Source organism: Oncorhynchus mykiss, chromosome 22 (assembly GCF_057628025.1).
Source record: "Oncorhynchus mykiss isolate SJ-2025 chromosome 22, ASM5762802v1, whole genome shotgun sequence".
In the NCBI taxonomy this organism is placed as follows: Eukaryota; Metazoa; Chordata; class Actinopteri; order Salmoniformes; family Salmonidae; genus Oncorhynchus; species Oncorhynchus mykiss.
In genome coordinates this window covers 2,745,044-2,772,024 of record NC_143043.1, presented here as the reverse complement: position 1 = coordinate 2,772,024, position 26,981 = coordinate 2,745,044, and the positions used below count along the sequence as shown (strand labels likewise).

The 26,981-nt window shown below is 41.4% G+C and overlaps 1 protein-coding gene across 20 annotated transcripts in view; it reads right to left on the bottom strand.

The window, feature by feature from the left end:
• The window catches only part of mycbp2 (MYC binding protein 2), a 316,135-nt gene that overhangs the window by 89,214 nt on the left and 199,940 nt on the right, over window positions 1–26,981 (bottom strand). For 10 of the 20 annotated variants that reach the window (XM_090215106.1, XM_090215110.1, XM_090215108.1 and 7 more), the window contains exons 31-37: window positions 25,862–26,083; window positions 25,320–25,511; window positions 23,899–24,105; window positions 18,443–18,580; window positions 17,635–17,813; window positions 10,747–10,889; window positions 9,197–9,297 (exon numbers count right to left, since the gene is read on the bottom strand). In XM_090215106.1, the coding sequence (XP_090071232.1) occupies window positions 9,197–9,297; window positions 10,747–10,889; window positions 17,635–17,813; window positions 18,443–18,580; window positions 23,899–24,105; window positions 25,320–25,511; window positions 25,862–26,083 (1,182 nt within the window). The remainder of the gene's footprint in view (window positions 1–9,196; window positions 9,298–10,746; window positions 10,890–17,634; window positions 17,814–18,442; window positions 18,581–23,898; window positions 24,106–25,319; window positions 25,512–25,861; window positions 26,084–26,981) is intronic. The other 10 variants (XM_090215104.1, XM_021578599.3, XM_090215107.1 and 7 more) reach the window with 1 other exon arrangement.

Genomic DNA, 26,981 nt, shown 5'->3' with positions numbered 1-26,981 from the left:
ATGGACACCAATTTGTCAACCTGTTGTGTGCTTTGGTGTGCGTGTTCCCAAACAATGACCATTTGCGCTCTGTGGCGGCTGATGTTGGTGGGATTTGGAGGATGATTGAGGTAACAAGGGAAAGAGCTGAGATATGTTGGCACGACTGCCATATTGCATCTTTATTCCAAAGCCCTTGCTTGGAAGTGTACTTCGCCAGACTGACAAGAACCTTGCCCTCATCCAGGCCAAGGTGGCGAGACACGGTAGTGATGACACCATAGGCCTTGTTGATCTCTGCACCAGACAGGATGCTCTTGCCAGCATACTTGGGGTTCAACATGTACGCTGCGACGTGTATGGGTTTCAGGCAGAAGTCTTCACTTTTTGATGCATTTCAAAACTGCAGTTTCCTCTGCTTGGAGCAACAGTGAAGTGGGCAGGGCAGTACGGATTTCTTCTCTTACATCTGCAAGCAGAGTCTGAACATCAGAGAGGATGACATCGTCTCCCTCAATCCGTGCAATGGCTACTGCTATAGGTTTCAGGAGTTTCAGGCTGCTTACCACTCTCCCAAAATACATCATCCAGGAGGATCCTCTTGATGGGGCTGTCCATATCGGCATACTGTGATATGGCCATTTCTTGGAGACTCCTTCCCCTCCAGGAGACTGACAAACGTGATGGCAACACCACCCCAACGGGTGTTGCTGGGCAGCTTCAATGTGGTGTACTTATTCTTCTCACTTTGCTTGGTGAGGTAGATTGCCGCTATAACTTGATGACCCTTCACATACCCAGCCATTGTCTTTGCTCTCTTGTAGAGTGTATCCATTGTTTTCAATGCCATGATGTCCTTGAGGAGGAGGATATTCAATGCATGAGCAGCACAGCCAATGGGTGTGACATGAGGGTAGGACTCCTTTAGACCAAGCAGCCTTCAAGTTTGCAGCATTGTCTGTCACCAATGCAAATACCTTCTGGTCATTGATGACTGCCTTCAGCTCATCTGCAATGTAAAGACCGGCATGTCTGTTGTCCCTTGTGTCTGTTCTCTTGTAGAATACTGGTTGAGAGGTGGAGATGTAGTTAATTATTCCATGCCCACAAATATTCGACCACCCATCAGAGATGATTGCAATACAGTTTGCTTTTCCTATGATTTGCTTGACCTTCACTTGAACTCTGCATCCAGCAAATAAGTAGATAAAGCATGTCTGGTTGGAGGGGTGTATGCTGGGTGAAGAACATTCAGAAATCTCTTCCAATACACATTGCATGTGAGCATCAGAGGTGAACCAGTTGCATACACAGCTCGAGCAAGACATTCATCAGCATTTCTCTGACAACCTTCCTCCATTGAGTCAAAAAAACATCTGATTCCAGGACCATGAGCTGTTGCTGTCGATAAGGTTTCTTATTCATCATTTTAAGATCAAATAGAAGTAGAGGGACTTTTGTTAGAGGTTGCTTGTTGTGAGCGCTGAGGGAACTTTATGCACTTGGCCAGATGATTCTGCATCTTTGTTACATTCTTTACATATGATTTGGCACAGTATTTGCAAATGTACACAGCTTTTCCTTGTACATTAGCTGCAGTGAAATGTTCCCACACATCAGATAGTGCTTGTGGCATGTTCCTGTAAAGATTAGAAGTTTGTTTTGTAAAAATAACCCAAATACAATTCCACGTACAGATAAATAGTTAAGCAGTTAGAGTAAACAACTCCTTTGTAAGAAATGTTTTAAAATGAAACATGTATGAAAACAGGTGAATTAACACTCCTCAGTTAGCAGGCTCAAGCAAGCTAAAACCCACATGGTAGCAAAAAATAACTATCAGAAATTGTTAACAAGTTAGAAATGATTTAAACATACTTTGCTGTAGGCTACTATTTACTAGGTGCCTATTCACTACTATTTAAAATATATTCACCCAGTACTGTAATCAAAACTTACCAGGCAGCATGTAGTCCTTGGCTCAGACAGTGAAGTATTGTGGGCTCAATAGCATCTCATTAGTGTGCAAGATCTTGAGAATCAGCTGTACATGTGATGGAACAGTGCACTGCACATGTGATGGAAGAATGGACTGTGCATGCAGAGGGTTGCAATTCCATTGAATTGGGGATACTTGAACCGAAATATGCCACAATACCTAGACTTGCCTTATGTGTATCCCACAAAAAAGGTTCACTGTTATAGGATACGTTTTTGATGAATTTAATCAAAATTCTGGAAATTTACCAGAAAGTTTACAACTCTAGTATTGAACACTATTGCCAATAAAAGCAATACTGCGTGAATGTTTGAGTCTGATAACTCTGAGGAGGACGTTGGGAAAAAATGTCTTAGGTATTGAGTAGACTGATACCCCATTTCATTGCTCCCCAATCCTTAAGTAAAGCTGTACAGTGCAATATGAATGTCAATACACACAATAGGCTGACTGGGAAGGTGATTTCCCACAGTCACAGTCCCTTGTTAAGAGCTACAATGCTAATATTTGTGTAAACTCTTCACAGTTGTGTTATGTGGGTGTCACCGAGTAGACTGATACCCCATTTCATTGCTTCACATTCCAACCTTGTTTAACATTATCTAGTCTATATATAGCATGATGTCACCAATTGTAACCTTCTGCATCACATTCAAAGAGGTACTTTTATTTTGAAGGCAAACGCCAAATTCCACTATTGTGCCTAATCCTTATTGTGGCTAACTTCACAACACATAACCCGGTCCGGTCGAGGCTCACTATCCAGATGAAGCTAGCTGGCAGCTTATAACGTTAGCTTTGGGCAACAGGGTTAAGTATCTGGCTAGCTATTTACTTTCATGAACTGAAGTTCAATTTCAATAAGTGAACAACAAGTGGCAACCTAGCTAATACTTACTCACAATAATTCCTAAATCATTGCTAAGAATAATGAAAATGACTGCAGTTTCTACTGGTCATTGTTTTCAGGCTGGTTGGATTGGTGCTAGCTAGGTATTTAGCTAAAGCTAGCTACCCCAGAAGTTGCGGTCAAACAAATAATGCTTTATTACCAACGCGGTACTGTAAACACATCGTTCGTGGCCGGTGTTTGCAGACTTTTTTGTACAGCTTTGACAGTGCTACTGATAGTAGTGGTGGAGCTTGGCTTGCACGTGCAAATACAGAACACACAAATTATATAATAGAACTGTGTTATTTGACGTGTCAAGTTAAAAGCTTATTTAATGCGTCAAATAGTGTCATTGTCAAATAGTGTAATTTGACGTGTATCTTTTTTGACACGCAAAGACCCAAACGGCGTTCCATAGTATGTTGTGAAGCTAATAGCAGTGACGCTATTACTGTGTAACTCCGGTAGGACAACATCTGAAAAATAGCGCACTTGGTAGTGTGTACCGGTGCTCGACCACCCACGACAGAAAACGGTTCATTGTCAAGGGCAATGAATTTTACTATCTTGGCGTTAAAAAAAAAAAGTCTAGAATTCCAGTCATTCCAATAAATAATATACCCCTTAATCTTCAAGAATAGGACTTGGAAATATGGAAGTATAGATTATCCAAATAGTTTTGGGGTCATGTTCAGGTTAAACAAAGGACCTATTAGCCAGCCCTACCCTGTTGTTTTTGATTTTGATGTCATGCAGGACTAATTGGGCTCATTGATTTGAGTTGAAAAATAAATGCTGCGCTCATGGAATGGCATGATTTGAGCACAACTGAAAAGTGCTATTTAAATGTGAAAAATTAATGCCATATGCTGCATTTGCTATAAGCCTTATTTATTGTTTGGTAGATTTGGATAGAAAACACTCAACTTCCAAAACTGTTAAAATAATGTCTGAGTATAACAGAACTGATATGGCAGGCAAAAACCTGAGGAAAATCCATCCAGGAAGTGGGATTTTTTTGATGTGGGTATTTTCAATTGAATGCATATAGAGTACCTAATGGGTTAGGATCCAGATTGACATCTAGTGGAAGCCATAGGAACTGCAGTCTTTAGACATCGTTTCAGGCTTGTTTTCTGAAAAATGAAAGAATGAGACCTTTCTGTCAGTGAACTGAGGTAGAATGTAGAGCTGGTTGGTGCGCGTGACCGAGTGCTCGCCCTTCGTTGTTTTTCCTTTCTGTTGAATACACTATTGTCCGGTTGGAATATTAGCAATTATTTTGACAATTGACAACCTGAGGATTAATTATAAACATCATTTGACATGTTTTGATGAACTTTACCGCTAATATTAGGATGTTTTCGTCTGCATGTTTTGACCGTCTTTGAGCCAGTGGATTACTGAGCAAAACGCGTCAAACTGAGTTTTTGGGATATAAAGAGGGACTTTATCGAACAAATGAACATTTATTGTATAGCTGAGACGCTTGTGACTGCAACCATATTAAGATCTTCAAAGGTAAGTGATTAAGTTTATCGCTATTTCTGACTTTTGTAATTCCTTTACTTGGTTGTAAAATGTTTGTATGTTTTTGTAAGCGGGGCGCTGTCCTCAGATAATCGCATGGTATGCTTTCGCCTTAAAGCCTTTTTGAAATCTGACGATGCGGCTGGATTCAAGTTCATCTTTAAACTGATGTATAACACTTGTATTTTTTATGAATGTTTATTATGACTATTTCTGTATTTTTTTATTTGGCGCTCTGCAATTTCACAGGATGTTGTCAAGGTGGGTCGCTAGCGGAACTCCTGCGCCAGAAAGGTTATTGGATTTCGCCTTGGAGTCTCGCTGAAATGTTCTTACTCTTCCAAATGACTGCTGGACTTGTTGAATACTCGATCCATACAGCAGACAATGTGAGCTAAGTTACGAATGCTGTGTTGCACATGTAGCGCAACATGTTACGTGGCGTTATCACATCATGTACCTACCTACATTATATAGGTATGCACGTTAGCTTTGACATTCGTTTTGCACATCATAGTAGACTTTGGGCCGATACCGAAGTCGGCATTTTGAGCTAATACCGTCCAATTCCAATATGTTCACCGATATATTGTGCATCCCTAATGCACACCCCACAAGTCATGCCACTAGGGGTCTCTTCACAGTCCCCAAGTCCAGAACACGACCATGGGAGGCGTACAGTACTACATCGAGCCATGACTACATGGTACTCTATTCCACATCAGGTAACTGATGCAAGCAGTAGAATCAGATTTAAAAACAGATAAAAATACACCTTATGGAACAGCAGGAAGTGAAGTAACAAACATATGCATACACACGATAACATACGTGCAATACAGTACACATGGGTTTTACATTGTAGATATGTGGTAGTAGAGTAAGGGCCTGATATAATACAATAAACAGTATGCAGTAAAAACTTCTTAGGGCTGCAATCCTGTTGACGGGATCGATATGACAACAGCCAGTGAAAGTGGAAAACAACAGAAATCTCATAATTAAAATTCCTCAAACATACATGTATTTTATACCGTTTTAAAGGTAATCCTGTTGTTAATCCCACCACAGTGTCCGATTTCAAAGAGGCTTTACAGCGAAAGCACCACAAATGATTATGTTAGGTCACCAGCAACTCAGAAAAACCCAGCCATTTTTCCAGCCAAAGAGAGGAGTCACAAAAAGCACAAATAGAGATAAAATGAATCACTAACCTAATGATCTTCATCAGATGACACTCATAGGACTTCATGTTACACAATACATGCATGTTTTGTTCGATAAAGTGCATATTTATTTAAAAAAAATCTCAGTATATATTGGTGCGTTACGTTCACTAGTTCCAAACACATCCGGTGATATTGCAGAGAGCCACATCATTTTACAGAAATACTCATTATAAATGTCGATGAAAATACAATTCTTAGACATGGAAATATAGATATACCTCTTCTTAATGCAACCGCTGTGTCAGATTTTTAAAAAACTTTACGGAAAAAGCAAACCATGCAATAATCTGAGACGGCGCTCAGAATTTTTTTTAAATTATCCGCCATGTTGGAGTCAACAGAAATCAGAAATAACATTAGAAATATTCACTTACCTTTGATAATCTTCATCAGAATGCACTCCCAGGAATCGCAGTTCCACAATAAATGCTTGATTTGTTCGATAATGTCCATTATTTATGTCCAAGTAGCTACTTTTGTTAGCGCGTTTAGTACACAAATCTAAAACGCTCATGAAGGTCCAGCTGAACGTCAAATGAGTCCAAGTCCAATAAACTTGTAAAACTAAGTATAGAATCAATCTTTAGGATGTTGTTATCATAAATCTTAAATAACGTTCCAACCGGAGAATTCCATTGTCTGTCGGGAAGCCATGGAACGCAGGTCGCTATCATGTGAAATGCGCGTGACCAGGACCTGGCTCTCTTCCAGACCACTGACTCAAAGAGCTCCCATCCGGCTCCACAACACAGTAGAAGCCTGATTCAAGTTTCTAAAGACGGTTGACATCTAGTGGAAGCCCAAGGAAGTGCAACCTAATCCATATCCCACTGTGTATCCAATAGGGGCTGGGTTGAAAATCGACCACTCAGATTTCCCACTTCCTGTTTGGATTTCTTCTCAGGTTTCTGCCTGCCATATGAGTTATGTTATACTCACAGACATCATTCAAACAGTTTTAGAAACTTCAGAGTGTTTTCTATCTAACACTAATAATACTATGCATATATTAGCAACTGTCACTGAGGAGCAGGCTGTTTATTCTGGGCACCTTTCATCCAAGCTACTCAATACTGCCCCCAGCCATAAGAAGTTTTAACAGGCCTTTCGCAATATTTAAAATAAAAATGTTATTCTAGTAAGTTTAAGTAATTCAGAAATCGTATTTAAAAAAAAAAATCTGTTCATTGCTAATGCATCTGTGAAGTTGGACGCACCTCTGATGTCAACAGGGGTAGCAAAAAAAATGTATGCTTCATTAGTCTGTTTCGACAGTCTTAATGACATATTTCTGTGTGAAAATAAGTGTGCAGCACTGACTGAGGGTCTTCATTGGGAAATGGTGAACAAATTATTGAAAAACCTGACCTGTATTCACTTTATAATGCCTATTGTTTAAGATGCAATGATAATCTGTGTTTAAGCCCTTTCCTGTGTCCAGCAAGTGACGCAACATTCTAAGGATAGTGTTTATATATATATGCTTGCTTGTTTGGATTTTAGGCTGGGTTTATGTAGAAGCACTTTGTGACATCTGCTGATGTAAAAAGGGCTTTATAAATACATTTGATTTGATTTGCAGGAAAACAGGTTGGAATGCAAATGGACCCTGCTGAAAAGAGAAGACTAATATGTATGCAACCAAAATATTTGATCAACTTCCAAATATTATTTTATAAAGTAAAATAACAGCGAGATAGGCTTTTGGCACGAACGCATCGGCCATCACCGGCAAGTGAGCTGCGCATCACTGGGTGAGCATTTTTAGGACTATAATTTCCTCCTCAAAATATAGCCTACAATATGTGCGTCTCCACACACCTAGGTCTAGGCTATTGATGGATTCAAGAGAAGGTTGTTTTTATTTATCTCAGATTCTCAGTGTCAAAGTAGCCTGTCATTTCAATAAAAAATATTCTGACAGTCTAGTCATGCAAAATGATTAGAATTGCAATGAAATGCGTTTATAAAAGGCTAAATGTTCCTAGGCCACTAAAATCTTCCTCACCATGTGTGCAACTTCTTAGTGCCTCTACTCTACTTCTCTATGCAAATGTGATATGCATGCAATGCTTTATTATAATTTATTATTTGATTTTTATGTATGCGTTCTGATACCTCAGAGCTAGCTAGGTCACCACACTCACAATTTTTGTTCCGGCATCTCCCGATTTACAAATTAAGCAATGTATGACGTAATCGCATTGGATGATAAATAACAGCTATCTACTATAGCGCGAGTCGCCTTGGTTGGTTGCCGTCTCTCCCGCAGCACAGTCCCTGCTAGAGCAGCAACCTCTCTCTCTCTCCCTTTATCAGCTCTGGTTAATAAAGTAGCTTAAAATGTACTTTTCTGCTGCTTCCCTCATTCGGATCGGACCGGGTCTGATACAACCAGGTCTATACAGAAGGGGTCTAGTTATCCTCGGGCCTTTTCAGAACAAGTCTCTATATTAATTTGTTTATGCATTTTGGGTGGGAAAGCCCCAGGTCCACTTTGAAACGGGTGTAACCTTTTGGATCCATGAAGACCTCTATAAAGTAGCTTAAATGAATGAGGAGATAGGGGCCATGGAGAAGGAGCACAACGACTTGCAGCTGCACATTCCTCAAACTGGGGTACAGGAGGACCCTCCTCACCAGGGCTGAGGAGAAGATGCCATGTAACTTCATCAGTGTGAGCCTCCTGCAAAGGTGTGACTTCAAGAACAGCCGGAAGAGCATAACCAGGTAGCTCACAGGGTTTCAGGCACTGCACAGGAAGATTACCAACTTTTTCCCCTCCTTGAAAAAAGTCCAGCTGCCCTCCATCAGTAAACTGCCATTCAAATCTGTTGACCAAATATTCCTTAAGTAGTCAAAAGATCAGCTCAATACTAAAATGCCGACCGACGAGCGGATGTGTCAGAGCTAGGCGCTCTATGCCTTCCTTAGCCCCTCTCCGGAGCACCTGAAGGTCACTTCCTGAAGACGATGGCTGCCTGAAGACTTGTTATCCTACCAAGAGGAGACTGAGGATGACAGTGACCTGCCTGACTATGAGGATGAGACAGATAGGAAGAGCGGGGCATGACCCTTCTTCATTCTCATAGGGGAGATCTTTGAGCACAGAGGCATGTTCAAGAGGGTTGGAGGAACACTCATTGGAGAGAGCCCAACAGAAGCTACTCAACATTCCAGATGAACTACAGTAAAGCAGAAAGCCAGATATGGCAGCATCAAGGTCTTCAACACACTTCAGGAGACCAGTGCCAACAAGCGTCTACCTTCCATCCTCCTGCAAAGGTTCCTCAAAGAGCTATGTCCAGAGCTCAATGTGGAGATGGTCCAGATCTGTCACCCCAGGAAAGCACCCCCTTGTTGTGTGTGATTATTGACAGTCGTTTTGGGTTTGCTTTGACCATTGATAAACAAAAAGCTAGCTTCAAAAAGAGTGCTAGGCTGGATCAATGTGCATCATCTAGAAATAAAAAAAAACACCTTGCTCTCACCTTGGGGACCTTTGACGAGATACAGCAGTAAAAAAAATGTAAAGCCCATTTCACATATATTTTTACCACATCTCACCTTGGGTACTGAGGCAGCCACAGGGCCGATGTAGGCCAGGATGAGGGGGAGCAGCATGGAGAACAGGCTGGAAGAGCTCAGCAGCTCAGGGATGTCCTCTGCTTCAGACAGGAGCACAGGTTTTAATAACAAAGACATATAGGGATGGTTTTCTTTTTGTTTTAAACATTATTTATACAGGGAATCCCAGTTGAGAGCAGTCTCTTTTTCAATGGGGCCCTGTTACAAAAATCAACAGTTGAAACAGATACAATGACATATGACAGATCAGAATTATTATACTTTACAAGTGCAGTCCACAATGAATATGTCCTGTATTAAAGTCTTAAAGTTACCTAATGAGACCAGGTCTAATATATCCAGCTGTTATATATCCTGGAGGTCATTTCAGGAATGAGGAGCACAATAACTAGTCGGTTATCCGCTGAAACAAATGCAACGGTCATGAATAACCAATTCTAGGTTCATTTGAATAATGTAGTGGAATTAAAATTGGCACATGTATTTTTGTACACCGCACAAAGAGCCTATAGTTTGACTGGAGTATCACCTGTCGGGCAGCGAGAGCATGCAGCTCAAACAGCTGGTTGCTGAGTGGAGTGATAAATCCAGAAAATCACATTGTAGGATTTTTTATGAATTTATTTGCAAAGTATGGTGGAAAATAAGTATTTGGTCAATAACAAAAGTTTCTCAATACTTTGTTATATACCCTTTGTTGGCAATGACGGAGGTCAAACGTTTTCTGTAAGTCTTCACAAGGTTTTCACACACTGTTGCTTGTATTTTGGCCCATTCCTCCATGCAGATCTCCTCTAGAGCAGTGATGTTTTGGGGCTGTTGCTGGGCAACACGGACTTTCAACTCTCTCCAAAGATTTTCTATGGGGTTGAGATCTGGAGACTGGCTAGGCCACTCCAGGACCTTGAAATGCTTCTTACGAAGCCACTCCTTCGTTGCCCGGGCGGTGTGTTTGGGATCATTGTCATGCTGAAAGACTTGCCCTTGCTGATGGAAGGAGGTTTTCACTCAAAATCTCACAATACATGGCCCCATTCTTTCCTTTACACGGATCAGTCGTCCTGGTCCCTTTGCAGAAAAACAGCCCCAAAGCATGCTGTTTCCACCCCCATGCTTCACAGTAGGTTTGGTGTTCTTTGGATGCAACTCAGCATTTTTTACAAAAAAAAAATATTTTGGTTTCATCTGACCACATGACATTCTCCCAATCTTCTTCTGGATCAACCAAATGCTCTCTAGCAAACTTCAGACGGGTCTACAGAAGGCATGCGGGCATGTGTAACGTTATCGCTCTGAAAATATACTTTTTTTTTTGCTACAATTATCGGTTTTATGCTACAATATGTGTGTACATTGTGTTGGAACGCTCGCCAGGCTAGGTGGGCATTTTCGTACAGAGACCCATATGCTACAATGTGTGTGAACAATTTGCCATTAGGCTATAGTTTGATGTCCCTCCTGTCATACGTCACTTATTATGAAAATAACATTGACAGATTTTGCCTTCACAGAGAGCTCTCAGTTCTTACCATCGACAGTGAACGCCCTGTGAAGGAGATCCTTGGCAGCTCTGACCACTGCACTGACCACTGCGAGAGCCCTGCTGCAGTTCTTGTCCTCCTCATTGGCTTTGTTCAGCAGCTGGGACTGCAGATCTCCGTCATACTCACTCCTACGGGAAAAGACACACACCCGCATGTGTTAGCACTACCAATGGTTGTTAGCATTGGGAATGGTATTTGTATTTTTAATAGGGATCCCCATTAGCCAAGGAAGCAGCTACTCTTCCAGGGGTACAAACACATTAAGACACGTATATTACGCATTCATCAAAATATAAAAACGTACATATAAAAGTGTTACACCACCACAAATGCACAAAACAAAATGTATGATACCACTATATAACAATATTATATTATATATTATATTGTGTGGCTTAGTTGGCTTGAGCATGGCACTTGCAACGCCAGGGTGATGGGTTTTAGTCCCACAGGGAACCAGTACAAGTGAAAATGTAACCACCCACTACTGTAAGTCGCTCTGGTGGATAAGAGTGTCTGCTAAATGACGTACACGTAGAGTGTGTGAGTTTGCGTGTCTGTACCTGTGTGTGTGTGCCTCTTCACCAGTGCCCGTGGTTCCATAAGGTGCATTTTACCTGTTTTTCCAATCTGATTCTACTTCTTGTATCAGTTACTTGTTGTGGAACAGAGTACCATGTAGTCATGGCTCTATGTAGTACTGTGTGCCTCCCATAATCTGTTCTGGACTTGGGGGTTGTGAAGAGACCTCATGGCATGTTTTGTGGGGTATGCATGGGTGTCCGAGTTGTGTGCTAGTTGTTTAAACAGACAGCTCGATACATTCAGCTTGTCAATACCTCTTACAAAAACAAGTAGTGATGAAGTCAATCTCTTCATTTTGAGCCATGAGAGATTGACATGCATATTATTATTTATTTTATTTAACCTTTAACTAGGCAAGTCAGTTAAGAACAAATTCTTATTTACAATGGCGGCCTAGAAACAGTGGGTTAAATGCCTTTGTTCAGGGGCAGAAAAACATAGTTTTACCTTGTAAGCTCGGGGTTTCGATCTAGCAACCTTTCGGTTACTGGCCCAACGCTCTAACCACTAAGATACCTGGCAGAATTAATTTTAGCTCTCCATGTACATTCAAGGGCCAGCCAAGCTTAGGTCCCTCTTTGTGGCACCTGACCACACGACTGAACAGTAGTCCAGGTGCGAAAAAACTAGGACCTTTAGGACATGCCTTTTTGATAGTGTTGTCAAGACGGCAGAGCAGCGCTTTATTATGGACAGACTTCTCCCCATCTTAGCTACTGTTGTATCAACATGTTTTGACCATGACAGTTTACAATCCAGGGTTACTCCAAGTAGTTTAGTCACCTCAACTTGCTCAATTTCCACAATATTTATTACAAGACTTAGTTGAAGTTTAGTGAATGATTTGTCCCAAATACAATGCTTGTAGTTATATAATTATTTAGGACTAACTTATTCCTTGCTACCCTTTCCGAAACTAACTGCAGCTCTTTGTTAAGTGTTGCAGTCATTTCAGTTGCTGTAGTAGCTGAAGTGTAGTGTTGAGTCATCAGCATACATAGATACACTGGCTTTACTCAAAGCCATAACGGAAGGAAAGGCGGTCAAAGTAAGTGATGGCTTTGAGGATGACCAGTGGAATATACCTGCTGGAGCATGTGCTACGGGTGGGTGTAGCTATGGTGAGCTGAGCTGAGATAAGGTAGGGCTTTACCTAGCAAAGACTTATAGCTGACTTGGAGCCAGTGGGTTTGGCGACGAATACGAAGTGACGAGAGCATACAGGTCGAGGTGGTACGTAGTATATGTGGCTTTCGTGATAAAACGGATGGAACCGTGATAGACTACATCTAGTTTGCTGAGTAGAGTGCTGGAGGCTATTTTGTAAATGACATTGCCGAAGTCAAGGACCGGTAGGATCGTCAGTTTTACGAGGGTCTGTTTGGCAACATGAGTGAAGGAGGCTTTGTTGCGAAAAAGGAATGCCGAATCTAGATTTCATTTTGGATTGGAGATGCTTAATGTGAGTCTGGAAGGAGAGTTTACAGTCTAACAAGACACCTAGGTATTTGTAGTTGTCCACATATTCTAAGTCAGAACCGTCCAGAGTAGTGATGCTAGTCGGGCGGGAGGATGCGGGCAGCGATCGGTTGAAGAGGTTGCACTTAGTTTTACTAGCATTTAAAAGCAGTTGGAGGCCATGGAAGGAATGTTGTATGGCATTGAAGTTCGTTTGGAGGTTTGTTAACACAGTGTCCAAAGAAGGGCCAGATGTATACAGAATGGTGTTGTCTGCATAGAGGTGGATCAGAGAATCACCAGCAGCAAGAGCGACGACATTGATATATACAGATTAAAGAGTCGGCCCAAGAATTGAGCCCTGTGGCACCCCCATAAAGACTGCCAGAGGTCTGGACAACAGGCCCTCCAATTGGACACAGGGAACTCTGAGAAGTGGTTGGTGAACCAGACGAGGCAGTCATTTGAGAAGCCAAGGCTATCGAGTCTGCCGATAAGAATGTGGTGATTGACAGAGTCGAAGGCCTTGGCCAGGTCTATGAAGACTGCTGCACAGTGCTATCTTTTATCGATGGCGGTTGTGATATCGTTTAGGACCTTGAGCGTGGCTGAGTTGTACCCATGACCAGCTCGGAAACCAGATTGCATAGTGGAGAAGTTACGGTGGGATTCGAAATGGTTGGTTGGTGATCTGTTTGTGATCACCAAATGGTTGGTGATCTGTTTGTGAACTTGGTTTTCGAAGACCAAGTCTTGGACGGATATAGGTCTATAACAGTTTGGGTCTAGAGTCTCTCCCCTTTTGAAGAGGGGGATGACCGCAGCAGCTTTCCAATCTCTTGGGGATCTCAGACAATACGAAAGAGAGGTTGAATAGGCTAGTAATAGAGGTTGCAACAATTTCGGTGGATAATTTTAGAAGAGGGTCCAGATTGTCTAGCCCAGCTGATTTGTAGGGATCCAGATTTTGCAGCTCTTTCATACATCAGCTGTCTGGATTTGGGTGAAGGAGTAAGTAAGTTGCTGCAGAGGGTGCTGAGATGTTGGCCAGGGTAGGGGTAGCCAGGTGGAAAGCATGGCCAGCCGTAGAAAAATGCTTATTGAAATTATCGATCGTATATTTATCGGTGGTGACAGTGTTTCCTAACCTCAGTGCAGTGGGCAGCTGGGAGGAGATGCTCTTATTCTCCATGGAGTTTAATTCCAAAAAGTTTTGGGACACTGTAGTGCTACAGGATGCACATTTCTGTTTGAAAAAGCTAGCTTTAGCTTTCCTAACTGACTGAGTATATTGGTTGGACTTCCCTGAAAAGTTGCATATCGCGGGGGCTATTTGATGCAGAACGCCACAGGATGTTTTTGTGCTGGTCAAGGGCAGTCAAGTCTGGGGTGACCCAAGGGCATTATCTGTTCTTAGTTCTATATTTTTTGAATGTGGCATGCTTATTTAAGATGGCGAGGAAAGCACTTTTAAAGAGCAACCAGGCATCCTCTGCTGAAGGGATGATGTCAATATCCTTCCAGGATACCCGGGCCAGGTCGATTAGAAAGGCCTGCTCGTTGAAGTGTTTTAGTGAGCGTTTGACAGTGATGAGGGGTGGTCGTTTGATTACGCACGCAGGCAATGAGGTAGTGAGATCCTGGTTGAAGACAGCAGAGGGTTATTTAGAGGGCAAGTTGGTCAGGATGATATCTAAGAGGGTGCCCATGGTTACGGATTTAGGGTTGTACCTGGTAGGTTCCTTGATCATTTGTGTGAGATTGAGGGCATCTAGTTTAGATTGTAGGGCGGCCAGGGTTTTAAGCATGTCCCAGTTTAGGTCACCAAACAGTACAAACTCTGAAGATAGATGGGGGGCAAAAAATTCACATAGTGTCCAGGACACAGCTGTGTGCTGAAGGGGGTCTATAACAAGCAGCACCTGTGAGAGACTTATTTCTGGAAAGGTGGGTTTTTAAAAGTAGAAGCTCGAATTGTTTGGGCACAAACTTGGATAGTATGACAGAACTCTGCAGGCTAACTCCACCCCTTTAGGCAATTGTTATAGTTAGAGATGGAAATTTCAGGATTTTTAGTGGCCTTCCTAAGCCAGGTGGGCAGAGTGTGCTAAAGAAGTGAATAAAACAAACTTAGGGAGGAAGCTTCTAATGTTAATATGCATGAAACCAAGGCTTTAACAGTTACAGAAGTCAACAAATGAGAGCGCCTGGGGAATGGGAGTGGTGCTGGGGGCTGCAGGGGTTAACCTCTACATCCCCAGACGAACAGAGGAGAAGTAGGATAAGGGTGTGGCTAAAGGCTATAAGAACTGGTCATCTAGCACATTCGGAACAGAGTAAAAGGAGCAGATTTCTGGGCACGATAGCATAGATTCAAGGCATAATGTACAGACAAAGGTATGGTAGGATGTGAGTACAGTGGAAGTAAACCTAGGCATTGAGTGAGGAGAGGTTTTGTCTCTAGAGGCACCATTTAAGCCAGGTGAGGCTACCGCATGTGTGGGGGGGGTGGAACATGGCATATTGAGCATGGCTGAAGGCTCTACAGTGAAGTAAGACAATAATCACTAACCAAAACAGCAATAGACGAGGCATATTCACATTAGGGAGAGGCATGTATAGCCGAGTGATCATACGGTCCAGTGAGTAGCTACGAGCTGGAGACACGGCGAATCAGACAGCTTGCGGGCTGGGGCTAGCAGATGGGCATCCGGGGGATGTCGCAATGGAAGAGCCCGTTGAAACCCCTTTGGACGGTTACGTCGGCAGACCAGTCGTGATGGATCGGCCAAATGGCAAAAGAGGTATTGTAGCCCAAGAAATGGCTGATTGACTTCTTCAGCTGCCCGGGAGATGGGTCTAGCTCGAGGCTAACTGGTGCTTGCTTCGGGACAGAGATGTTAGCCAGGAGCAGTCACTCGGATAGCAGCTAGTTAGCTGCGATGAGCCGGTGTAGAGGTTCAGAGCTTGCCGTTGGAATCCAGAGATGTGGTAGAGAAAAAGCAGTCCGATATGCTCTGGGTTGATATCGCACTGTGCTAATGTCCAAGTTAACGGTAATGACTGCGAGCAGTGGCTGACTGACTACTAGCTAGTTAGCTACTGATGGGGGTTCTGGTTCTAAAGTATAAAAAAATTGCAGATTCGTACCACATTGAGTGGGGCGGGTTGCAGGAGAGTATGTTCAGTCCATAGATGGAAATTGAGATTAAACATATATACAAAGAAAAATATGTATACATTGACAAAACAGACGTCCGACTGCTACGCCATCTTGGAAAAAGATGTCCGACTATGATCGATAATGTCAAATGCCACACTGAAGTCTAGCAAAACAGCCCCCCAATCTTTTTAGCATCAATTTCTCTCAGCCAATTAGTCATTTGTGTAAGTGCTGTGCTTGTTGAATGTCCTTCCCTATAAGCATGCTGAAATTCTGTTGTCAATTTGTTTACTGTGAAATAGCATTGTATCTGGCCAAACACTATTTTTTCCAAAAGTTTACTAAGGGTTGGTAACAGGCTGATTGTCGGATATTTGAGCCAGTAAAGGGGGCTTTACTATTCTTGGGTAGCGGAATTACTTGTACCCTCAGGCCTGGAGGGAAGCAAACCTTCTAGTAGACTTACACTGAAGATATGGCAAATAGGAGTGGCAGTATCGTCCGCTATTATCCTCAGTAATTTTCCATCTAGGTTGTCAGACTCTGGTGGCTTGTCATTGTTGATTGACAACAGACATGATTTCACTTCTTCCACACTCACTTTACACAAATCAAAATTACAATGCTTGGCTTTAATACTTTTATCAATAACCCTTGGATGTGTATTGTCAGCGTTTGTTGCTGGCATGTCATTGTTTGGTAATCTTGTAAATTAAAAAATCCTTTAAGTAGTTGGCAATATCAGTGGGTGTTGTGATGAATGAGCCACCTGATTCAATGAATGATAGAGCCGAGTTTGCCTTTTTGACCATAATTGAATTTAAGGTGCCCCCAAGTGTTTTACTATCATTCTTTATGTCATTTATCTTTGTTTCTTCTTTTTATTCAGTTTATTAACATGATTTCACAATTTGAAGTATGTTTTCCAAATCGGTTGTGCAGCCAGACTTATCATCCCTCTCAACCATAACATTTTTCAATTCATTTTCTTAATGGGTGCATGCTTATTAGTAACTGGGATAAGCAACTTCATAAATGTGTCAAGTGCAGCGTCTGGTTGCTCCTCATTACACAACAGACCAGCAAATATTCTTTACATCAACAAGATAGGAATCACTAGAAAATGTATTGTATGACCTCTTATACACTATATTAGGCCCAGCCTTTGGAACTTTAGTTTTCCTAGTTATGGTACTATATGGATACTCCTTTAAAACAAAATTACTGCAGCATTAGTAAAGATGTGATCAATACATGTTGATGATTTCATTCCTGTGCTGTTTGTAACCACCCTGGTAGGTTGACTGATAACCTGAACCAAGTTGCAGGCACTAAGTACAGCTTAAAACACCCAGAAAATATACCTCTGTTGAAATCACATACATTATCAAGTATTTCACACGTTATCCAGATACTGACTCCACTTGGTGGTCTATAGCAGCTTCCCACAATAATGGGGTTTAGGTGAGGCAGATGAACCTGCAGCCATATTACTTCAACAGTATTTAACATCATATTCTCTAATCTTTATAGGAATGTGGTTCTAAATATAAAATGGCAACACCACCTTCGGCATTTCTGTCTTTTCTGTCGATGTTAAAACCATGACATGAATATCAACTTGAGTCTTTTTGTCTGTCTGTCTGTGCACATGTCTGTGTGCGTACCTGTAGTACAGCATCTGTGGTATTTGTCCTCTAGTCTGGTTTGTCCCGTTGCTGCTCAGGCTACAGGTTCGGAAGGTAAAGGCCAAGCCATCGGAACACTGAACCGTGGTCATCCCTCCATCCCCATTGGCCGTTCGGCTGCCATAGTTACGCAGGCGGACAGCATATTTCACACCCTCCTGTAGAATGTAAACAGGATTGTGCAACATATATTGTTTTCATATCATAAGTTGCATAGAGTCTGTGGTATAAAAAATACTAAAGAAGGATGATGCATGCATACATATATGGTTAGATTGATGAATAGATATGTCTGCAGAGCAGGCTGGGAATTGCCAGGTACCTCATGATGCGATATTATCATGATACAGACATATCTGATATGTAATTGCACTTCAGATGATTCTGTATGCCTTGAGATTCGATACTGCGATTTTATTACGATTTGAAGATCTAAACATATTGCTCACTATATTTCTGCTTCATAGAGACAAGAGCATGAGAAAACAAGTTTGGATCAGGGAAATAAAAGAGATGAAAACATGTTGGCTAACAATTTAAAAAGATGTAGATCAAGCTATAGGATGTAAAATACCGGAGTTTTGGCGCAGGTAAAGCCGACAAGCACTAGCTAACAGTAAAAAAAAATTTAAAAAATAAAAAAAAAAGAGATTTGAATTTATTTACAAATCGATACTTGGGAGTCAAATATCAATTTGAAATATTCCCCCAAAAATTACATTTTGTAACGATCGATTTTCCCCCCACATCACTACTGAATAGGGCACATAATTCTAGTCCTGTGTACCTTCAGTGGCACGGCCTTGTCGAGGCGTATCTCGGCAATGTTGCTGGGAGAGTCATCAGTGCTGTAGGTTCCCTTGACCAGCTCCAGAGACGTCCACCTGTGGGTGTGGACCGAATCCCCAGGGTGCTCCGTCTGGGCCTGGAGGGGGAGAAGGGTAGAGGGGAAAGAGAGAAAGTAGAGAAGTGGTGAGAAACAAAAAGTTAAGAATTCCTAGGGAAGCTTAAATACCTCCAGCAATTTTTTTTACTTTGACTGTTGAAAAGCGATAGTAGCGAACTGTAGCGAACTGTGACTATAGGAGCTAGTTCAGAGGGACCTAAAATCTTCCAACACGTTGTATCAAACAAAAAAACATAGAAAATAAAACAACTGAATGACAACGACATATCTTCTGTAGTCAGACCATTCTACTGTGTCTCCTGGAATAGCGTCACTTCCTATGGTACGCGGAACGAGGACGAGCTCGGAAAGTTTGTTGTTTAAAAGTATTTTGGAAAGTTATTGGTGGCTACCTAGCTTCTTATGTTGAATCCCACAAAGCATCAGTTGCTGGGACTGCTAACAGTTGAAGTTGGAAGTTCACATACTCCTTAGCCAAATACATTTAAACTCAGTTTTTCACAATTCATGACATTTAAACCTAGTAAAAATTGCCTGTCATAGGTCAGTTAGGATCACCACTTTATTTTAAGAATGTGAAATGTCAGAATAATAGTCGAAAGAATGATTTATTTCAGCTTTTATTTCTTTCATCACATTCCCAGTGGGTCAGAAGTTTACATACACTCAAATAGAATTTAGCAGCATTGCCTTTAAATTGTTTAACTTTGGTCAAACATTTCAGGTAGCCTTCGAAAGCTTCCCACAATAAGTTGGGTGAATTTTGGCCCATTCCTCCAGACAGAGCTGGTGTAACAGACAGGTTTGTAGGCCTCCTTGCTCGCACATACTTTTTCAGTTTGGACCACAAATGTTCTATAGGATTGAGGTCAGGGCTTTGTGATGACCACTCCAATACCTTGACTTTGTTGTCCTTAAGACTTTTTTCCACAACTTTGAAAGTATGCTTGGGGTCATTGTCCATTTGGAAGACCCATTTGCGACCAAGCTTTAACTGATGTCTTGAGAAGTTGCTTCAATATATTCACATAATTTTACTTCCACATGATGCCATCTATTTTGTGAAGTGCCCCAGTCACTCTTGCTTATGGGGGAGGTGTTGCTGTGTATATGTATGTATGTGTGTGTATATATATATATATATATATATATATATATATATATATATATATATATATATATATATATATATATATATATATATATATATATATATATATATATATATTCAGAGCCATATCTCTATAATGCTTAGAGAAGATCTTATGTCAACTGTTATTGAAATGTTGTGGTGGCAGGTTCACTTGGAACATCAAAAGCTTTTTATTTTGGGCTGTTGCTATAGGCCACCAAGTGCTAACCGTCAGTATCGAAATAATGTGTGTGAAATGCCTGATAGTGTTTGTGATGTAAACAGAGAGGTCTACTTTCTTGGGGACCTGAATATTGGCTGGCTTTCATCAAGCTGTCCGCTCAAGAGGAAGCTTCTCACTGTAACCAGTGCCTGTAATCTGGTTCAGGTTATTAATCAACCAACCAGAGTATTTACAAACACTACAGGAACAAGATCATCCACATATATTGATCACATTTTTACTAATACTGACTATAGAACTTTGTTCAAAAGCTGTATCTGTACCCATTGGATGTGGAGTGATCACGATATAGTGGCTATATCCAGGAAAGCCAAGGATCCAACAGCTGGGCCTTCAATAGTGTATAAGTGATCTTACAAAATATTTTGCTGTGACTGATGTTAATCATATTTGTTTGTCTGATGTGATTAATGAGGAGCATCCAGACGCTGCACTTGAAATTGCTTCTTCCAATTATTGATAAACATGCACCTGTTAAGAAACTGACTGTTAGAACTGTTAAGGCTCCATGGATTGATGAGGAATTGAAGACCTGTAAAGTGGAAAGAGATGGGGCAAAGGGAGTAAGTCTGGCTGCACATCTGACTGGCTTACTACAAATTCTGAAATTATGTGACTAAACTCAACAAAAATAAGAAACTTTACTATGAAACTAAGATCAATGATATATAAAAAAAAACTTGAGTACTTTAAATGAAATTATGGGCAGAAAGACAAATTCAACTTCATCTGTCATCGAATCAGACTGCTTATTCATCACAAAACTATTTGATGTTGCCAATTATTTTAATGATTATTTCATTGGCAAAGTGGGCAAACTCAGGCAGGAAATACCCATGACGAACAGAAACTCTTAAGAAAGAGTTGCAGTTCTGTTTTGGAATGGTGGCCAGTAATAAACTGGTCCTGAACATCTCTAAAACGAAGAGCATTGTATTTGGTACAAATCATTCCTTAAGTTCTTATTTTCCAACAAAGAAATTATTATTATTAATTTAAGGGATTGCCTTGCAGTTCCTCCAGCTGTATCCACTGAAATAGCGATGGGTGCGTGAGGTTCAAGGCACGAGGGCAGGGGGCACGGGATGGGCCGCAGAGCCACACACAGAAGACTGACCTAGCCCATAGGGAAGGGAGGAGGAAGGGGGGTGGACCCACACCCCGCTCCACTGCGTAGCACAGAGCAACACTTTAACCTCTTGAAGCTAGGGGGCATTATTTTTATGTTTGGAAAAATAACATTCCCAAACTAAACAGCCTATTTCTCAGGACCAGATGCTAGAATATGCATATAATTTACAGATTATGATAGAAAACACTAACGTTTCCAAAACTGTCAAAATATTGTCTGAGTATAACAGAACTGATATTTTTTGACTATTCTAGCTGGGTCTGTTTCATTCGACCAGGATCTTACAAATTATGGTTTGCAGACAGAGTAATATAATTAAATTGGGTTATGTAAATGGAGAACATAATTCTCTTATCACAGCTGCACTTTGATAAATAATAACACCATAATCAAGAACCGATAAAAAGGTTGACTGAATAATCTGCTTCCTACTGCTTAGAGAAAGACAATGTTTCTGTAGATAAAGCCAACTTTAAATCTTAGTTTCTTAACCAGCTCACCTACGTTTTTTAAAACATCAAATCCATATAAAATGCCTAAGTATTTATATGCGGGAAAACTTTTGAGTGGAGGACCATCTAATGAGTAAACATGTAGTTCCTCTGATACATTTTTACGAGAGTTTAAAAACATGTATCTCGTTTCGCCCATATTAAGCACAAGTTTTAAATCAGCAAGGGATTGGTATTTGGTATTTTATTATGATCCCCATTCGATGTTGCAAAAGCAGCAGCTACTCTTCCTGGGGTCCACACAAAACATGAAACATAACACAGAATGACATAATTAAGAACATCAATAGACAAAAAAAGCTCAAGGACAGAACTACGTATTATTTATTTTAAAGGCACACGTAGCCTACGTATCAATGCATACCCACAAACTATCTAGGTCAAATAGGGGAGAGGCATTGTGCCGTGAGGTGTTGCTTTATCTGTTTTTTGAAACCAGGTTTGCTGTTTATTTGATCAATATGAGATGGAAGGAAGTTCCATGCAATAAGGGCTCTATATAATACTGTACGTTGTCTTGAATTTGCTCTGGATTTGGGGACTGTGAAAAGACCCCTGGTGGCATGCCTAGTGGGATAAGTGTGTGTGTCAGAGCTGTGTGTAAGTTGACGAGTCAAGTCTAGCCAACCTTTTGATACAGGATGCAGTGATGAGTATGAAAACTGTCCCTTGTAACAAAACAAAGGGCACGAAATAGATTCTTGCATAACTATAAAATCTGACTGTAGTTTTGACACAGCCAGATCAACAGTCGGGGCAATAGCATACATAATAGTATCATGGGCATATAGATGAAGTTTCCCATTTTTTTATAGATTGACCAATGGCTATCAGACTGTATACCTGTCCTGTATAACTGCCCGTACAAACCGCCTGTGAAACGCCACTCTACCCACTGCTATCAGACTGTATACCTGTCCTGTATAACTGTCCGTACAAACCGCCTGTGAAATGCCACTCTACCCACTGCTATCAGACTGTATACCTGTCCTGTATAACTGCCCGTACAAACCGCCTGTGAAATGCCACTCTACCCACTGCTATCGGACTGTATACCTGTCCTGTATAACTGCCCATACAAACCGCCTGTGAAATGCCACTCTACCCACTGCTATCATTCTGTATACCTGTCCTGTATAACTGCCCGTACAAACCGCCTGTGAAACGCCACTCTACCCACTGCTATCAGACTGTATACCTGTCCTGTATAACTGCCCATACAAACCGCCTGTGAAACGCCACTCTACCCACTGCTATCAGACTGTATAATAACTCTAGCTCTTAAATGGTTCTCCCAAAAATGTTATTCTTTTAAATCATATTTGAATATTTAATGTAATGTTTACAACTATTCAATATTCTATTTATGTCACATATTATGTCTTATGTATTTTAAATGAGTGTTTTGCAATTATTAGTAACATAAATTCTGCGTTTCATCTGTGAGCAAGAACAAATAAACTCAATGTCTCCTCTCTCTTACTTTCATATTGGCAAATGTTGATCTGATCACATGAGTAGCCAGGTGTGCTGTTACCACCCTCGGCGTCTGTAAATGTTGATCTGATCACATGAGTAGCCAGGTCTGCTGTTACCACCCTCGGGGTCAGTAAATGTTGATCTGATCACATGAGTAGCCAGGTGTGCTGTTACCACCCTCGGGGTCTGCAAATGTTGATCTGATCACATGAGTAGCCAGATGTGCTGTTACCACCCTCGGCGTCTGTAAATGTTGATCTGATCACATGAGTAGCCAGGTGTGCTATTACCACCCTCGGGGTCTGTAAATGTTGATCTGATCACATGAGTAGCCAGGTGTGCTATTACCACCCTCGGGGTCTGTAAATGTTGATCTGATCACATGAGTAGCCAGGTGTGCTGTTACCACCCTCGGGGTCTTAAGGACATCACTGTTATTTACCCACCTTGTACGGTTATGACGGGGAGAAAATCGGAGTTGTAAATTGTTTAACCTGCAGCCAGCTTCGTAGCCTATGATTACTCATGGGGTACTATGGTTGTCATATGTCACAATAGAAATATTGCCAGCTAAGATATAGCAGGGGATTGTAGTTGGACAAGGTTATCTGAATGTGCACATGACGGAAGTTAGAGGTCAATCTAAAGAGGTAATCTAGATAAGAAGAAAAAATACATTGACTAAAATCACTGACTAAAAGGTTGTGGACTTTGAGTCAACTAATAACAAAAACTAAGACTGATGAAATGACTAAAAGTTATTAGTCAAAAGACAAACTAAATGTAAAATATCTGCCAAAATTAACACAGAATTAAAGGTAGATCTAAAACTCTTACATCATCAGCCAGCACCTCCAACTCGTACTCATGGATGCCTCCACCGCCGTAGACACAAAAGCCCACCAGCACCACGCCAGGCTTGTCCACTGTCAGACAGATGGCATCCGGAGAGCCGTTGCCTGTGTTCCAGCTGCGGCCCTGGCTCGTCTTGGTGAAGCGATTGGGAGTGGACTTCACAGAGTGAAGCGAGTTCAGACCGTCCACCTGGGACAGACGAAGAGACCAGTCATTATGGTGTCTTTTAAATCGTTTTTATGTGGTCATGTACTGGTTGTATATTAAAGTCATTTTAGCAATGAGAAAAATTTGTATTTATCTGGTTGTAATCTGTATTTTTCACTGCGCCTTGATCTTGTCATGAAAAATATATGTCTTTATCTGGTTTTAACAGACTAATTGGTTCTAATCTGGTTACATGATGTCTTGTCAACCAGAAAACCAGTTAACAAAAAGTTAATTACATCATTAAGACTATGTGCCAAATGTGTATTATTTATGAGCTTTATAATTCCACCAGGTGGTAGCACTGAGGTGAATAAACATGAGGGACTTTTCATTGTTATTGTACAAGACAATGAATGATACAACCTCATGACCATGACGTCAGCCAGAAACATTACTATGAGGATGTCCTGATCTATGTAGTGTGGTTAGCATTAGTCACCTTGCTATTTATGCAACACCTATTTGGCCAGAAAGCCTGCCTGTTGTTGTTACAAGGATATCCAGGGCCCAAAAGGGAACAAAAGCAGTTTCCATGACAACATAAACAATGGGTTTTGAAAAGCAGCTGGGGCTGTTGTCATGATGACAGGGTGCCAGAGTGATTGAGACTGAGTGTTGAGAATGCAACCTTTGGCCGCTGGGTACAGCGAAACAGACGGAAATGTGGTTGGACAGAGAGAGAGACGTCACTCCCCCAAGGGACTCAGTGTCTTGTAAACAAGAGAAGTCATTCTGACGTTTTTTTTTAGGTTCTCTGTTTTGTTATTATAATTTTCAAACTATATATTGAATGCAGATTAACATTTGATGAACATTTTATTAAATTAATATTAAAATTGCAATGAAACAATAGTGTAAATGGTGGATATCAAAGCTGAATGACAACCCCGACAGAGCACTATATTTGCACTGGAGTCAGGTCTAAACTTGATTTAGACTAAATTGGGGAAGGCCGATTCAATTATGAATCCAGCCAACCCAGCAAAAGGAATAGGACTAGATTTAATTTGTAAAAATGCAAACAATATCAATGTCCTGTATTGTTCTGTTCAATCTCTGAATAGATAGAACCTGGTAATGAGTTAAATCCCAAACACAAACCTTGAGCTCTCTCTTTACACATAAACCACATATTGAATGTGTGTGAGACAGTGTGTGTGCGGAGTGCACATGCGCATGTGTATGTTCTTTACCTCGGAGCCCAGGGCAGAGGCGGTGAGCTCAGAGACGATGCTGGCCAGCAGGCCACAGGTGTTGGAGACCAGGTGGGGGGAGAAGACCTCTACCTCCTTCCTCAGGCTTTTCCTCACCGGTAGCACCACGATCACCAGCATCTTCTCAAGAACCTCCCGGAAACTGGCCATCCCCATCAGGTTCTCCTCCCTCTGAAAGGCGAGAGGAGAAAAGGAGAGAAAGAAAGCTAAAGAAAAGGTCAGCAATAGTCTGATTGTATTTAAATGACAATTACATCTATTTCAATGATAACACATTTTAATAGGAGTGTGTTACAACAGTAAAACAGGTCAAGATAGGTTGCCAACCCCTGCGCTAGATATGGGATATTCACAAAAAGTCTCAGAGCAGGAGTGCTGACCTAAGTTGAGCTTTTTAGATAATAATGAAGATTACATAGACCTGGGAAACTGAACCTGTACCAACACTCCAACTGGGAGATGCTTTTTGAATACAGGTCATCATTGGTCACACATTGTGTTGAAATTTTGCTTTCACTCACATGGCTGAGTTTCTCCATGTGCTCCACCAGCAGGGGGAAGCGGTGTGCGAGCGCCGAGTCATTCTCCGTGCTGACCTGTTTGACCAGCGAGCGCAGCATCACTTCGCCGTCGTACGCAATGGGCAAGATGGATGACAACTTGACTGATGTGTTGCACAGCGCAGACATCACCGCTGCCAACAGTCGGCTGCTCGATGTGCGGAAGTTGGCCTCGGCGATGTCCTGGTGAAAGGGAGAGGGGAAAACAGGGTGTGTGAGGTGGCAGGTAACATGAGCCAGATAACATGTGCCAGATAACGTGTGCCAGATAACATGTGCCAGATAACATGAGCCAGATAACATGTGCCAGATAACATGTGCCAGATAACATGAACCAGATAACATGAGCCAGAATACATGAGCCAGAATACATGAGCCAGAATACATGAGCCAGATAACATGAGCCAGAATACATGAGCCAGAATACATTCTAACCTAAATGATCACTAGCTGTGTCTTTCTTTTAGTTCATTTTGGTACACAAAAGCTTAGAGGAGCCATTGTGATAGCAACCAAGACACTGGCCGTGTCTGAAATCTGACTTGCCTACTACTTACTTAAAGGGCATACTCTGTACTAGTAGTACTACATACTAGTGTGAATGTACTGTTTACAGGGTTCGTACAGACAGTGGAAAGACACATTCACGGACTTTCAAGTACATCAATTTGCAATTGTTTCTAGTCGACATCAGATGACAGTATATTTCCACAACCGCAAAAAAATAAATCAAACTTTATTCATCACTAACTTACAAGTTCTACTCAATAATACAGTTTCACTACTTATTTACTACATACATGAGTGGTAAGTCAGTACTGATGATGTTGTAATTTGAGTAGTGATGAGCAGAGTTTTGGGACATACCTACTGGTGAACACACATTTCCTATTTGCATTACTACACAATTCCATCTTAATTACTGTTTTTTGGGGGAAATCTACTACTTAATAGCTAGGAAAACACGTCTTGCTTCCGACAGGCAGCTTTAGTGTCAGAGGTTGAGAGAAGGGCGGGTGGCCCGTGAATGAGGCGATTGGCAAAAAAGCTCTGGAGGTTGTTACAAAGAAAAAGCCACAAT